Source organism: Garra rufa, chromosome 19 (genome assembly GCF_049309525.1).
Source record: "Garra rufa chromosome 19, GarRuf1.0, whole genome shotgun sequence".
NCBI classification, from domain to species: Eukaryota; Metazoa; Chordata; class Actinopteri; order Cypriniformes; family Cyprinidae; genus Garra; species Garra rufa.
Window position 1 is genome coordinate 29,786,993 of NC_133379.1, and position 17,295 is coordinate 29,804,287.

The 17,295-nt window shown below is 35.3% G+C and overlaps 1 protein-coding gene across 1 annotated transcript in view; it reads left to right on the forward strand.

Moving 5' to 3' along the window:
- Window positions 1-17,295, forward strand: part of sfswap (splicing factor SWAP) — a 116,052-nt gene that overhangs the window by 46,195 nt on the left and 52,562 nt on the right. Inside the window, exons 11-12 of the mRNA XM_073824021.1 lie at window positions 10,440-10,524; window positions 10,876-11,112. Coding sequence (XP_073680122.1) covers window positions 10,440-10,524; window positions 10,876-11,112 — 322 coding nt within the window. The remainder of the gene's footprint in view (window positions 1-10,439; window positions 10,525-10,875; window positions 11,113-17,295) is intronic.

Genomic DNA, 17,295 nt, shown 5'->3' on the forward strand with positions numbered 1-17,295 from the left:
AGGAAAGGATGTCATTTTTTTGTAGGAAAGAAAGCAAATCGAGAAAATCGCCTTTAAAGTTGTCCAGATAAAGTTCTTAGCAATGCATAATACTAATCAAAAATTAAGTTTTGATATATTTATGGTTGGAAATTTACAAAATATCTTCAAGGAACATGATCTTTACTTAATATCCTAATGTTTTTGGGCATAAAAGAAAAATCGATAATTTTGACCCATACAGTGTATTTTTGGCTATTACTACAAATATACCCGTGCTACTTAAAGGAGTAGTTCACTTTCAGAACAAAAATTTACAGATAATGTACTCACCCCCTTGTCATCCAAGATGTTCATGTCATGTTTTTTGAGGAAAACATTTCAGGATTTCTCTCCATATAATGGACTTCTATGGTGCCTCCGAGTTTGAACTTCCAAAATGCAGCTTCAAAGGGCTCTAAACGATCCCAGCCGAGGAAAAAGGGTCTCATCTAACTGTTATTTTCTAAAAACTTTTACTATTTATATACTTTTTAATCTCAGAGCTAGACAAGACGAGCATTTGAGGTTAAAAAAAATATATAAATTGTATTTTTTTTTTTTTTTTTGAAAATAACCGTTTCGCGAGATAAGACCCTTCTTTCCTTGGCTGTGATCATTTGGAGCCATTTGAAGCTGCATTTTGGAAGTTCAAACTCGGGGGCACCATAGAAGTCCATTAGTTGGAGAGAAATCCTGAAATGTTTTCCTCAAAAAAAAAAAATAATAATAATAATTTCCTTACAACTGAAGAGAGAAAGACATGAACATCTTGGATGACATGGGGGTGAGTACATTATCTGTACATTTTTGTTCTGAAAGTAAACTACTCCTTTAAGACTGGTTTTGTGGTCACATATTGGCATGACTTTTGTTCATTTTTTTTCTTTGTGCCATTCCTCACACCTCTCTCGCAACATGCTTGCTTCTTATCTCGTCCTATTTCACGTCTCACCTAGTTCACTTAAGGACCAACTGAGGTGCCAGGGTATCTGCTTTCTATCAAGTCCCAAGGTTCCCGTATTCTCTCGTACCTACTTTAAAAGCACAGTGTGTAATTACTGCAACTGGCAGGCCATTAGCGGCAGTGCAAGAACAAACAGCAGCTCTTCCTGCTCACTTCTGTGGTGATTAAGCAGGCATATTTGCAAACCCCAACCTCTGTTTTAAGCCTATGAGCTGAGTCTTTGTCTTTAAGCGTCTGCTTCATCAATTATAGATCTTATCTGTAATTAGAGTCTCTCCGTCAGTCCTAGCATTTTGTACTCTGTAACCTCCTTTATTATGTCTGTTCTAACTGTAAAGAAAATTATCCAGTGTGTTTAATCGAAGCCTTGATGATTACAGTCTTACAGTATGAGAGCACCAGTGTTTCTGCGGATATTTTTCGAAATAATTATTTCCTCTAGTTCCTCAGTTAAAAAAATTACAGATGGGTCACAATGGATGACTAATTTTTTTAAACGCTTTAAAGGGCAAACGCCTAGAATTTTATTTAATTGTATTTTATAGCTTTTATTAATCTAGGTTAATGTTCATAAACACACTTGTTCATTGCTAATTCATGTTTATTCATAATACATTGTCAATTTGAAATGTTAAAAATGGAAATCAAAAGAAGTATTATAAAATGCTATAAAAATAAGTTTTCTTAAAAGGAACATGCTTTAACTTTTTATGCATTACATTTCAGTCCATTCAGTCCCAGCTAAGGAATAAGGGTCTTTTTTTAGCAAAATAATCGGTCATTTTCTAAAAAATCTAATCAAATTTATATACTTTTTAGCCACAAATGCTTGTCTTGTCTTGCACTAACTGGACTTCACACATTTTGCAATGATGTTGGAAAGGTCACACGTAGGGCTGGGCGATTTGGCCTAAAATCAAAATCTCGATTAATTGAACATTTTAACCCAATTACGATTAATGAACGATTATTTTATTCATTAATAAAATTATATTTAATTATATTTAAATAATATTTATTTTTTTGCCCTCATAGTTCACTGACAAGTTTTGTACAGTAAATATGCTCACATATTACAAGTGAGAGATTTTTGAATGAAGGGTGCACACACTATCTACTATCTATGATTATTTATTGAACATCAGTGTTGAACAACTGAAATTAAAGCACACATTGCTTAAAACGAAAAGTCACATTTTTCTTAAATTAGTGAAAATAAATAACTTGCACTTTTGGAAACAAAATGAATTATTTATAAAATAATAATAAATATTAAAAGTAAAAAATAAGCAGTATCTTTTCTAAATAAAATTATTCTTGTATATCCTGTAAATACTTTTTACTGTATAAATACTGCTTAAGCTCTCCATCGACACGTCGGCGGAATAACATAGCCTAATGGAGCTGGGTTACGTGACTCCACACGCAGTAGAGAAAGTAATTGAAATAATTGACCTGGAAAAATTTGATCGATTATAGGTTCTGAATGTCGATTTCGATTACTTTTCGATTAATCGCCCAGCCCGACCCAGTGTTTACAAAGCAAATGTGCAAAGAAAGTCAAATGCCCTTTACAAAAAAAAGGTAAAACAACAATTCAGGTGGTTTATCTTCTGCTTCAGGTGGTTTATAGCAGCCCATAGAAATGCTTGCGGGAAAATTATGAAATTTGGCACAGATAGAGGACAGTCTTAATATTAACCATAGCAAATTTGGAGTCTCTATCTCAAACTCTGTAGTGCCACCGATAGGCCAAAATTTCAATCAAAATTTGAAATTCTACAGGTTAAGATTTATTTTGCAATTTTGAATTTTTTGAACTCTTCCTAGACGGTTTGTACAATTTTCACCAAAATTGTCTCAGATCATATTCGGGCAATGCTGGCAAAAAGTTATCAGAAGCTTTGTGGTATACCAAACCATTTTCGTAAAGCGTGTTAATTTTAATAAAGCGATTTTGACAAAAATTTGCACAAAAATGGACATGAGCATCTTTTCATTGCTTTTGCGGATTCTGACCAAACTTGGTACGTTATACCAATCAAATGATTTTTAAAATTTTACTATGTCAGACATTTTGAGTGTGGACCATTTAGAATTTGTAGTAAAATGCTTTACTTTTCAAACGCTTTAGCGTATTATGATACTTATAGAACCGCTTGTGGAAAGGTTATGACATTTGGCACACAGATAGAGAACAGTCTAATCGTTAACCACAGCAAATTTGGAGTCTTTACCTCGAACTCTCTAGCACCACCAACAGGTCAAATTTGCACTCATGTTTCTGCTTCAAGTTTGTCTAATTTTTACCAGAATTGGCTCAGATCATATTCAGACATTGCTTTCTGAACCACAGTACACAGACGAAGGACTAACCACGCATGACCTTTCCAACATGACTACATAATGCGTGAAGTTGTCCTTAAACCGTCTCTTGTCCCATAGTCTTCCATTGTAAATACCTTGCCCTGTAGATTTCCACTGCAAATGCCTTGCCCTGTGAACTTTCATTCTAAATGTATTATCCCCTACTCTTCCATTTTGAATGGCTTTATCCCATTGACTTTCACTGTAAATGCCTTGTCCCATAGACGTCCATTGTAAATGCCTTGCCTCATAGATGTCCATTGTGAATGCTTTGCCTCATTGACTACTGTAAATACCTTGCCCTAAAGACTTAAGTTATAGTTACATGGCTGTAGACATTTTTTGTGTCACATACAACTTGAGGGATGCATTGTATGTCTTCCTCTTTCTTATCTCTCGGTCTACTCAGTTACCAGTCTTCCAGCTCACCTTTGAAGAGGTTAAAGAGGCAAGGAGCGCTTCAGTCACCCTGCTTTCTTTGTTTGCCACCTTTCATTGTGTTCTGCTCTGGGGAAGTGAACCTCGGTTGCACCTCTCCTCCCACACCCCTTCATCTATTGTTATTCCAATTTGTTTTGTCGTTTTTTTATCTTTTGTTGTAGTGCCCTGCTTTTCTTTTCTTTTGAGCAGGAGGGGAACGCTGTGACAGGGCGGCAGTGGATTCGTCAGATAACCCAGCAATCCTCGGGCAATTGCGTTGATGGCTTGATTAGTGTAAATAATCAAACTGTACACAAGGCCTCCAACAGCTCATTTAAACTGATTAATTAAGAGAACAGGAGCAGCATTACTGAATAAGTCTTCAGTTTCTTCAAAGCAGTTTTCTGATTTGTTGTCTTCCTGTCTGGAACACAGTTTTGTTTTTCGTCTGACTTTTTGGAGTAAGAAACCTATTTTTGTTGACTAAAAACTTGTTTTTGTTGTCACTTTCTGTGCTCTCTGCAACATGAACTTTTAGAGAATCCTTACATGTTACGAAAGTGGTTTTGCCACTGCTCAGATGGAAGTCTTTTTTGTGAAAATTGTACTTGCTGTATAAGATACGCTAGAGTTTTCAGTCAGTTTGACATCAAAGTTCAGTTCGGTTTGCATTAAAGTTACTTTCTGAGGTGGAATGTGAGGAACCTCACTGAGAAAATCTGGTTGAATAGTCTGGGATTCAATTTGGAAAACATTCTGGTTTAATTCTGCCAAAGTGAATCGTTAATGATGATGCACTGATGACGAACGCACTTACGGGGCATCAGTCTCACAGCACCAAAGCTTTTTCTGTTGCTGCTTTTCGCTGCAGAAAAAGCCTTAAGGTGAACAGCCAGAGGTCTTTGCATCTTTCATGCAAGACAGATGCAGTAAGGAAAAACAACCTTTTGCTTTTGCAAAGTACATTTTCTTACAACATGTAATTTGACGCAACAAGTTTTAACACATAATTGCATGATGCTTGGTCTGATTTCTCAGCTTATAATATGGACTGAAATGTAATGCATAAAAAGTTGAAGCATCTTCAAATAAGATAAGATACAACAATGTTGTTGCTCAGACTTTTATATGGGGCTAAGCACTAAAGGTGTGTAGGCAACCATTGTATCCGTTTTTTTTTTTTTTTTTTTTTTTTATTGTTATACTTCCGTCATGTTCTTTTTTCTTATTATTTTTTCCAAAGTTATGAAATTTGGCTCACAGAGGACATTCTCAACATTAACCATAGCACATTTGGAGTCTCTATCTTAAACTCTCTAGCGCCACCAATAGACCAAATTTTCAATCGTATTTCTGCTAATAATTTTTTAAAACATAAGGTTCATGCTGAGTCAAATGCATACCAAAATTTAAAATTCGAAATATTATCTAAAAATCAACTTCAAACGTCCTAGCCGGTTTGTCCGATTTCACCAAAATTGACTCAGATCATATTTAGACAGTGCAGTCAAAGTTATCAAAAGCTTTTTGATATACCAAACCGTTTGTGTAACCGTTTTGATTTGGAGCGGCATACTAAATAAAACAATACCCCATTTTCCTATATCAGCCATTTTGAGCATGGAACATTTTGAATTTTGTAGTAAAATTCTGCATTTTTCAAACGCTTTAGGGTATTGTTGTTAATCTTATAGAACAGCTTGCAGGAACGTTTCGAAATTTGGCACTAGGATAGAGGACAGTCTCATCATTAACCACAGCAAATTTGAAGTCTTTAATGCAAACTTTGTAGCGCCACCAACAGGTCAAAATTGGACTCGTGTTTCTGCAAATAACTTTTGAACTGTTGAAGAATTTTCTGAAAAATTAACATTTTTAAACTCATCTTAAACCAGGGATCCTCAAATCTGGTCCACGAGATCCACTTTTTTGCAAAGTTTAGCTCTAACTCCAATCAAACACACCTGAACATGCTAATTAATGACTTCAGGATCATTAGAAAATCACAGGTAGGTGTGTTTGATCAGGTTTGAAGCTAAACTCTGCAGCACATTGGCCCTCCAGGGCAAGATTTAAGAAACCCCTATATGGTTTGTCCAATTTTCAGCAAAATTGGCTCAGATCATCTTCAGAGCATTTTGGCTGAAAGTTATCAAAAGCTTTTTGAAATACCAAACAGATTTCATAAAGCGTGTTAATGAAATTGACAAAGTTTGTGTTAAGATCTCCACAGTGCGTTAGCGGATTCTGACCAAACTTGGTATGTGTAATAACAAGCATGACCTGAGGGCACATGAGTAGTTTTGGCACAGCACCACCTACTGATCCAAAACAAAAGAAAAAGCTCTTCATTTTAGCTTTTTCGTGCTTGGCCCTTTAATAGCTGCTTGCAGCTATATTTGTTATTGTTTTCTTGCAGTTGATTGTGTTTTGAATGGCGGTATGTAACGTAATGTGACAGAAAGGTGTTAACCTTTTACCATCACCTTCCTTCTAATTGCAGTTATAAGTAAATAAACTAAACTTAAATATAAAAAAGACTTCTAACTTGTAACTGTGTAAAAACGTTTTCCCCTTGTCAATCTTTCCTGTTGTTTAACAGCAACCTTATTTTAAGTTAAACAATCAAACTTCATGTCAGCCTTCAGCTGCTTTTTGTTCAGATTTCTATGTTGCAATCCAGCACCAAATGGAGAAAAACGTGTAAAAAAAAAACTCAAGGAAATAATATATTTCATTGTAGATGCCTTCACTTTTGCATTTGTTACCTAGCTACAGAGCTAAACAGCTGTCTGACTGTGTTGATGACGCAAACACACCGCTGTTCAGTGATTACAATGTAAAAAGGAATCTGTGGTGTCAGGGGATTGGGGCTGAAATGTGAACTCAAAAATGTGCAAATATTCTGAGATGTAAATTGTGTCAGGAATTTGTCTGATTTAACAAGATCACTAAAAGAGTGTATTTGATTATGGGTGAATCATTTTTCTTTGAGATGATGGCAGAATCATATTTCCCATGGCACCACATCTCTTCGTAAGCCTTCATGAGTGACACCTGCCATCGTACTCTAAATTACAGCATGCTAACTCTCCCGTAGTCACATTGCTCATCCGTGTTTTGCTATTATAGAGCTACTTCCACATGCCATGGTCCATCAGCGTGCGTTTCTTCTGCTGACTTTACCCATAAACAGGATTAAGGGATTACTGCCTTTATATGAGCGGATGAAGACATTCTGTATGGCACCATCTCTACAGGGGAGAATGAGTTTAAAGAAACCCAAGGCTAAAGAAGTAGTGTTGCTCACAGGGGGAGACTATAGAACAACCCTTGATTTGTTATTAATGTTCATTTGATATTAACTCGGTGATGTAAGTAGACAGCAGTGGTCTTTAACGAACGACTGTCTGGAAACCAAAGCACACTGAAGTTCTCATTTTAAACACAGAGCAAACAGACGGAAACAAATGGACTACTGAGGAGAGCGCTTGGAATTCACAGCAGTTTTATTCTTTATGTAGGAGTAGTCATGGGAATTGTATAAATTTGAATGATTCGGCAGCTGATTCTGACTTTTTAGTCAAAATGCACACAGATTTTTATTTTTTACTTATGGTATTTTTTTTAAATCAGTTTGAATAAGGGTTCTCAACACTAGGTTGGAGTATAGGCTACACTGAAACATTCACTCTCCCCACAGTGTCTCTCTTCCCCACACAGTGTCTCTCTTCACTTTTCTATCGAGTGTCTGGTCACAGATCCAATCTCCCGCTTTAATTCCTTCATCTTGTCTTTCATCTTTGGGCGAGAGATATCTAACTGGGTTTAATGTCCTCCTGACCCTTCATCTTACCCAGGGCTACAGTGAGGATCTACAGACACTTCTTTAATAGAGCTGTAAAATATTGAAAACTTCCATTAGGGACACTAAACTTTCAAAATCTCTCTCTTGTCCTCTCACTCGTTTTTTTTATACTTGTTACATAAAAACCCGGCAGCAAGATTACGTGGGATTATCACAGCGTGTGTGATTCTCTTTATTATTAGTGGCTATGCCCATTAGCGTACAGCAGTGTGGAATATTAATTTGTACACTTCCGCTGACTCAGACAAAAGAATAAAACACAAAGATTTGGGTCAGTGTTAGGAAAACAACATCTCATTAGTGTGGAAACACTCTACCTCATTAATGAGTTTTTCACCACACCACAGTATGCAGTCCAGTCTTCCACATTTACTGAGGTGGAGCTGGACATTTTTAAGAATGCATTCTGGTGGCAGATGGTTGATAAATGAGCATCAGGGATGTATTGCTCTTACGCTGCATGACCGTGAAGGATCTTGCCGTGCTTTTCTCCACTGCAGAACGTTCCTGAGATTATAGTCGTCTATCAGTGTAGCTCCCAGAGTGATACTCAAACTCTGCCTCACATCCTAATAGAGCTCAGACCAAAACGCATATTGCAAGTGGGAAATAGCCTTTTTATTTTTCTTTGTTTAAAGGTGAAGTAATTTCTGTGGCATAAAACATAACTGCAAATATAATGATTGTTTCCGAACAAAGCTGAATTATATTTGTTTCTGCATATTAATTAGTTTTTTTTTCTCACCTATAGAATATATTTTACTATAGGAAGGGAGGAAGGTATATATGTAAAATAAGAAAGTAAAAAAGAATGTAAAAACAAAGGAAGAAAAGTAGGTAGGTAAAAATTAAGGAATGAAAGAAGAATAAGGTAAAGTGGAAGAAAGGAAGGAAGAATAAGGTCAAATAGGAGGAACAAATCAAAAAAGGAAGGAACAAAGGAATGTGAGGAAGGTAAGGAAGTAAGGAATGAAAAATTAGGTGTAATGGGAGGAAGGTAAGAAGGAAGTATGAAAGAAAGAAATTGTAAAATTGAAGGAATGAAAGGGAAGATAAAATGGAAGAAAGGAAGGACAAAAAGAATGAAATTAAAGGAAGAGAGGAAGACGGAATAAGGTAAAATGAAAGGAAGGAAGGAAGGAAGAAAGAGGAATGTAAAATTAAAGGAAGGAAAAATAAGCTAGAATTGAGGGAAGGAAGAAAGAACAAGGTAAAATGGAAGGAAGTAAGGAAGGAAGAATACGGTAAAATGGAAAGAAGGAAGAATAAGGTAAAATGGGAGGAAAAAAGGAAGAAAGAAAAGAGAGAAGGAAGGAAGAAAGAATAAGGTAAAGTGGAAGAAGGGAATGTAAAATTGAGATAAGTAAGGAAGGAAGAATAAGGTAAAATTGAAGAAAGGAAGAATAACAGGAAGGAATGAAGAATAAGGAAAAATGGGAGGAAGGAAAGAAGGAAGAAAAGAATGTAAAATGGAAGGAAAGAAGGAAGAATCAGGTAAAATGGAAGGAAGGAAGGAAGAATACGGTAAAATTGAAGGAAGCAAAGAAGAATAAGGTAAAATGAGGAAAAAAGAAAGGAAAGAAGGAAGAATAAGGTGGGAAGGAAGGAACAATGAGTAAGGTAAAATGGGAGGAAGGAAATAAGAAAGAAAGGAATGTAAAATGGAAGGAAGAAAGGAAGAATAAGGTAAAATGGAAGGAAGAAAGGAAGAATAAGGTAAAATGGAAAGAAGGAAGGAAGAATAAGGTAAAATTGAAGGAAGGAAAGAAGAATAAGGTAAAATGGATGGAAGGAAGGAAAGAACAATAAGGTAAAATTGAGGAAGGAAGGAAAGAAGAATAAGGTAAAATGGGAGGAAAAAGCAAGGAGGGAAGGAAGAAAGGAAGGAAGGACAGAAGGAAGGAAAGAAAGAAGAATAAGGTCAGATGGGAGGAAAGAAAGAAGGAAGAAAGGAATAATAACAGGAAGGAATGAAGAATAAGGTTAAATGGGAGGAAGGAAAGAAGGAAGAAAATAATGTAAAATGGAAGTAAAGAAGGAAGAAAGGAAGAATCAGGTAAAATGGAAGGAAGGAAGAATAAGGTATAATGGGATGAAGGAAGGAAGGGATGCAGAATTGAAGGAAGGAAGAATGAAAGAAGAATAAGGTAAAAGGGAAGAAAGGAAGAATGAGGTAAAATGGGTGTAAGGGAAGAAAGAAGAAAGGACTGCAAAGTTGAAGGAAGGAAGAATAAGTTAAAATGGGAGGAAGAAAGAAATGAAGGTAAAACAGAAAGAAGGAGGGAAGGAATGTAAAAAGGAAGGAAGGAAGGAACCACAAAAGAGAAAAACAGCAGGAAGGAAAGGGGAAAAAAGAAAGTGAGGGGGAAAAGCAGGTGGAAAGAAAGCGAAAAAGCAGTAAGAAAGTGAGGCAAAGAAAGCAGGAATTAAGAGTAAGCAAGCAGGAAGAATGTAAAGGGGGGAAAAGCAGCAAAGAAGGAGAGGAAAGAAAGAAACTTTCACATCAAAATATTACACATGTGGCTTTCAAAGGATGAGATGGATTCTCTCTCAGGCTCTTCCTATAGCCTGAACTCCTTCCTGTGCCGCCTCTTTCTCACCTGTGAATAGTATAGAGGAATTACTGGCTCAGAATAACAACATATTCGCCACAAAGAAAGTCCTTTAAAATACTGTCAAGCTCTTGAGAGAGCCTTTGTCTGAAAACTGAGATCTCAGGATTTTCATCCTTAACCTGTGTCTGCAAAGTAAAGTAACTTTGGTGTCTCTCTCTCTGTTCCTGTCGTCCTGGCCTCACAGGGTTCGCTGCTTTACAACAGTGGGGGGGACAGCACAGCGGACTCCTCTTCTGACAAGCAGCAGAACGAGGGCAAGCTCATTAAAGGTAAGACAGCTCTGCGCTCCATGATCGAGCCCCCCACCACCTGACCTCAGAACATCCTTGCCAGCCATACTGACATTTCAGAATGTCCTCATGCACCCACATAACAGCACCATCCCATGTCTCTCCATCCGTTAATTGCTGTTGTTATGCTCAGGCTCTTTCACTTAGCGTTTAAAAATGCCGCGCTGACCCCTGTGTCTCCGCTGATGTAAATATAGATGAGCTATTGAGTTTGACTGTAATAATCACATCATTGACTGTAATGACAGTGCCTATGCAGCAGATTTGTGCTAAGTGAGGAAGGTTAACGACAGTTACTAGATAAAGTGTCTATTATCACCTACTTCCCAGCATCCTTTGCACCCATCTGCTTCGCTATAAAGTCGAAAGAAAACGACCTTCTGCCTCTGGAGAAGAACCGTGTGCGACTGGATGATGACTCTGATGAGGATGGGATGAAGGGGGAGGTGCCAGAGGGAGCGGAGTTGGCGATAGGATTGGTCGAAGCAGCCAGAGAGCCTCCTCAGCCTCCAGTGGTTGAGGAGAAGAAACCAGTGCTGTCCCAGGAAGAGCTGGAGGCCAAACAAGGTATGTCAAAATCTTCATTAAATAAATAGTTCACTTATAAATAAACATTCTGTCAGCATTTACTCATCCAAACTCAAAAAGGTCAAATCCGTGAAGATCATTCTTCAATAAATAGTTCAATTTAAATTGTGCACTAAAGTCTGAAGCAATAATATATTTAAGTGACAAATTAGCTAAGGTTTAAATCGGCAGAATTCAGGAAGGAAGGAGTAGGGATGAACTAAAGACAGGAAGAGTAAGGTAGGTAGGAAGGAAGGACGATAGAAAGAATGAAAGGGATGGAAGGAGAAATTAAATACGGGAAGAAGGAAAGGACGACCATGTAACAACAGGAAGAGGAAAAGAAATGTAGGAAGAACAAACAAACAAAAAAAACTAAAAGAGGAAAGGAAGGTTGGAAGACGAAAGAAAGATGGAAAGACACAGGGTTATGAGAAATAGAAAGGAAACAGAAATGAAAAGTGACCAAGAAATAACAGAAAGAGAAAAGGAAGAAAGAACTAAGGGAAAAAAAGGGAAGACAGGAGGAATGGAAATGAAGGACAGGAAGAAGGAACAGAAGCATCATGAAAGAAAAAAGGAAGGGGGAAAAGAAAGAACATGAGGAGGGAAGTAAGGTAGGAAGAAAAAGAATGAAGCTCTGGAAGAGAGGAAAAAGGAAGGATTGTAAAATAGAAGGAAAAGAAGGAAGAATTATGGAAAATGGAAGGAATAAAGAAAGGTAGGGAAGAAAGGAATGTAAAATTGAAGGAAGGATGAAAAATGTAAAATGGAAGGAAGGAAGGGATGAAAGGAATGTAATATTGAAGGAAGGAAAAATAAGGTAAAATGGAAGGAAAAAAGAAAGGAATGTAAAATTAATGGAAGAAAGGAAAAATAAGGTAAAATGGAAAGGAATGAAGTAAGAATGAATAAAGTAAAATGGGAGGAAGGAAAGAAGGGAGGAATGTAATGTTGAAAGAAGAAAGTCAAATGGGAGGAAGGAAGGAAGAAAAAAGTCAAATGAAAGAAAGAAAGGAATGTAAAATTGAAGGAAGGAATGAAGAAAGGAAGAACAAGGTCAAATAAAAGGAAGGAAGAATGAGATAAAATGAAGGGAAGGAATAAAAAGTTAAAATGTAACGAAGGAAGAAAGGAATGTAAAATTGAAAGAAGGAAGGTAGGAAGAATAGAATCAAATAGAAGTAAGGAGGAGTAAGGTAAAATGCAAGGAAGGAAAGAAGGACCAAAGGAATGTAATACTGAAGGAAGGAAGAAAGAATAAGGTCAAATTTGAGGAAGGAACGAAGGCATGTAATATTGAAGGAAGAAAGGAAGAATAAGGTCAAATGGAAGGAAGGAAGGATAAGGTAAAATGGAAGGAAGGAAAGAAGGAAGGAAGAATAAGGTCAAATGGAAGGAAGGAAGAATAAGGTCAAATGGAAGGAAGGAAGAATAAGGTCAAATGGAAGGAAGGAAGAATAAGGTCAAATGGAAGGAAGGAAGAATAAGGTCAAATGGAAGGAAGGAAGAATAAGGTCTAATGGGAGGAAGGAAAAATGAGGTAAAATGAAAGGAAAGAGGAATATGTTCAAATGGAAAACTGAAGGAAGTAAAAATAAGGTAAAATGGGAAGAAGTAAGAAAGAAATGTAAAATTAAAGGAAGGAAGGAAGAATAAGGTAAAATGAAAGGAAGGAGGGAAGAATAAGATAAAATGGGAGGAAGGAAAACAAGGAACGACTGAATGTAATATTGAAGGAAGAATAACATAAAATGGGAGAGAGGAGAGAAGGAAGGAATGTAAATAAAAGAATAAGGTCAAATGGAATGAACGAACGAAGGAAGGAAGAAAAATAGGTAAAATGGAAGGAAGAAAGAGTAAGGGAAATGGAAGGAAGGAAAGAAATGTAAAATTGAAGGAAAGAAGAAAGAAAAAGATCAAGAAACGAACAGAAAAAAGAAGTAATGTCAGGAAGGAAGAGAAATATGAAGAACGGTAAAAGGGAATATAAGAATTTAAAGAAAGGAATAATGATGGTGAAGAAGAACAGATGGATTGAGGAACAAAGATGGAATGGAAGACGGGAGATGGAAGGAAGGTAAGGAGGAAAAAAGAACAACGAATAGGAAGAAGGAAAATGGGGAAAAAGTGAAGAAGAAGAAATGGATGGTAAAAGGGAAGGAAGGCAAAAAGAAATAGGAAGAGGAAAGGAAGAAAGAAATAACTAAGAAAGAAGGAAGAAGTAGGATGAAAATGAGGGCAGAAAGAGGGAAAAATGAAGAATGGGAATGGGAAGGGCAGGAAAAAAGAAGGATAAAAGACTGAAGTCAGAAAGAAATAAGTAAGTAGAGAAAAAAGGAGGGGAAAAAGAAAGGATTATTTAAATTTAATGGTGCTCTATTGAATATTTTTGAGTTTCAAAGTCTCCGTTCACTTTCATTATGTGGTAAAGTGTGGCCAGAATATTTCTCAAAATGATTACGTTAAAGGGGTTTGGAAGAACGTTAAATCAATTGTTCATTTTGGAACTGTCCCTTTAAAGGCACTAGAATCTTTCTAGACCGTTGTACATCTTTTGAAATGCCAAGCATATTAGCACATTTTAGACTTGATTCACTGTCTGTACAGTTCAAGAGTAACGTTTCGTAAGTGTATCATAATTGAAATAATTTCTTGTCTGCTGTTTTCAAGGCTCTTCTTTTGCAAATGTTCAGAAAAATTGTTCAAACAGAAGAGATGAGTCAGTTTGTGGAGTATTACAAAAATAGCTCATGCTGATTTCCCTCACCGTAATTGTTGCAGCCCAAATGTAATTTCTCACTGGCCAGAAGCTTAGAAGCCAGACGGCTTTTACTGTAACAAGATGAGAAATATTGAGAAACAAACTGTAGTTTATCATGATCGCATTAGGCCAAGAGTTACCGGATTTTGCTGCACTTCTAGAACTGCTTCATTGTTCTTTTGACCCTCAGAGACTTAAAATAGTGAGCTGATCTGATCGCTGTCACATCACGATGACTGGCAGCACATTAAATTGCTCCGGCGAGGGCCGGGGATCTAATGTAATAGATCTGTCCATATGGAGCACGCTCACAAGCAGCAGTAACTGTCCCCTGTAATTAAGAGGGAGTGCTTCACACTGATAAAAACGAGAAAGACACCTCTCAATCACAGATACCGACAGCGTCTACACTGGAAATGAGATCTGCAGATGTGCATTAGAGACATTTTCAGTCCAACTACACTACCATTCAAACATTTAGGGTCAGTATGATTTTTTATATATGTATATATATTATTAATTCTTTTCTATTTTAAAATGTGTGATGTAAACCTGAATTTTCAGCATCATTACTCCAGTCTTCAGTGTCATACTAATATGCTGATTTGCTACTTAAGAAACATTTCTTATTATTACCAATGTTGAAAACACTGCTGCTTAATATTTTTGTCAAAACAGGATTAGGATTTTTTTAATAAATTATAATTATAAAGACATTATAAATGTTACTTTTGTATCAATGAATGCAGAAGTTTCAGGGCAAGTTATGTTTTCATAAATTTTTATTATTTTTAATTAAGTAAAAAAATTACAAATTGTTATAACATAGCAATTGAATTAAATATAGTTAAATATTTAAAAGTAATAATAATTTACAAAATGTTAGAAAATAGCAATTTAATTAAATATAATTAAATATAAGTAATAATAACCCAAGGTCGCTTTACAAGTCAGGTTTAATGAACAGAAACGAATAAACATCAAAGTATTCAAGCATTGAGTATTTGGCCTTTTATGTTTATTTAAAATTTTATATGAATATTATTTAACCACTATTTTAGGTGTTAAAACCGTTGTGCTGCTTACATTTTTTGGAAACCGTGACTTTTTTCCAAGATTTTTTAATAAATGTAAAAAAGTTTAAAAGGACCATTTTTATGTATTATTATTATTATTTTTGTAAGTTTAAGAGTCTTTACTGATACTTTGATTAGTTAAAAGAAAAATTCACCCAAAAATAATATGAGCTTATTAGCTTTATTTAAAAAAAAGATATTTTGAAGAATGTGGTTGACCGAACAGTTGCTGGTCCCCATTGACTTTCCATATGGAGGGAAAAAAAAAAATATATGGATATCAGTGGGGTCTAATTATTATTAAGACACTAGGGCTGGGAAAATAAATTGATGCATCGCGATTCGAGAAATTTGAGAAATTGTGATGAATGACGAAAATACCAACATAAGAAAAAGTAACTCAAAAGTAATGTAACGCATTCCTTTTCAGAAAAAGTATGCAAAAGTAATGCAAATAGTTACTTTTTTTTAGTGAGTAGCACAATATTTTAATGCATTACTTTTAAAAGAAACTTTCCCCAACACTGTTTATTAAATATATCAATATTGTACTAAATATTATCAATATTTGATTGATATTTACATTTACATATGATTTCTATGATTTGACCAAGCATCATTGTCAGCTGGGGGGAGACCGAGTGTGTGAGTGTAAAGATACTGTATGGACTACTTTTTTGGGGAATGTTTGAGCTTGACAGCCCCAGTCCCCAGGGGATCTGTCCCCATTTACTTTCATTATATGGAAAAGGGCTGAGCCAGGATATTATTCAGTATTTCATTTTCCATGGAAGACAGAAAGTCATAGGGTTTGGAGCGACACAAGGATGAGGAAATGATGATGATGTTCACTTTGGGTGAACTATTCGTTTAACAAGAGACACACCTTTCGTTTGGCAAAAATACAATATTTTTATATTAAAAACAAACAAGCAAGCCCAGGCCAGATGAGAAAAACTAACCAAAATTAAGACAACACATTACTTTTCTGGAAAAAGTAACTACCGGTAAGTAGTGCAATTAGTTACTTTTTTAGGGAGTAACACAATATTGTAATGCATTACTTTTAAAACTAACTTTCCCCAACACTGTTTATTAAATATATTAATAATAGAAATATTATCAATATTAATTTCTCAAGAAAAGAAAACACACCAAGCCTAAACTTTTGAATGGTAGGGTAAATATCATGTTTTTTTTTTTTGTTTTTTTTTTTGTTTTTTTGGATGGTTCGTCCAAAAATTAAAGCTCTGCATGATTTGATTATTATTTTTTTTAGAAATGAATTTACAAAACAAAACAATTGAATTCAATATGAAAATTTGGCTTTTATGTATTTTTTATTTTATTTGACTTTTTTTTTTTACTTTTAGCCACTATTTTAGTTGTAAAAACAGTTGTGCTACTTAAATTTATTGGAAACTGTGACTTTTTTCCATTTTTTTTATTTTGTTTTATTTTTTATTGATCAATGTACAGTTTTTGTTTTGTTTTTTGTAATAGTTTAACCGTCTTTACTAATACTTTGATCAGTTAAAAGGATAATACACCCAAAAAAATGAAAATTCTTTTATCATTTACTCATTCTCAAGTTGTTCCAACTCTGTATAAGTTTCTGTCTTGTTGAACACAAAAGAAGATATTTTGAATGTGATTGACAAACAGTTGCTGGTCCCCATTGACTTCCATTGTATGGGAATAAGAATAACAAGATAATAAGATAATAATATTAAGAAAAGAAAACATACCAACCATAAACTTTTGAATGGTAGTGTATATATCATGCTTTTTTTTGTGGCTATAATGAAACATTAGTATATTATGGATAGTTAAATTAAATTAAATTAAATTAAAGCTCTGCATGATTTATTCACCCTCATGGCGTTCCAAACTCATATGACTGACTTTCTTTCTTGTAGCACAAAAATAGATTTTTTTTTTAAAACAGATGAACTGGCCGCTGATTTCAATATAATGAAGGTCAGTAGGGATCCATCTTCAAAACGACAGAAAAAGTCATATTCACGACTTCACGTCTGAAGTCATATTATTTAATATAATGGTATAATTTTGTGTGAGACTCATTCATCTAAAATCTTGCCTTTTGCCTTTGGCATCTATTACGTTATGGCAGGTTTGAGATGTAAAACATCACATTTGATTTCTATGATTTGACCAAACATCATTTTCAACTAGGAGGTATAATATACAAATATTGTATGGACCTCTTCCATGGTACTTTTTTGGAATATGTAAGCTTAACAGCCCCAGTCCTCATTTGCTTTCATTATATGGAAAAGGGTTGAGCTTGGATATTATTTAATATTTCATTTTCCATGGAAG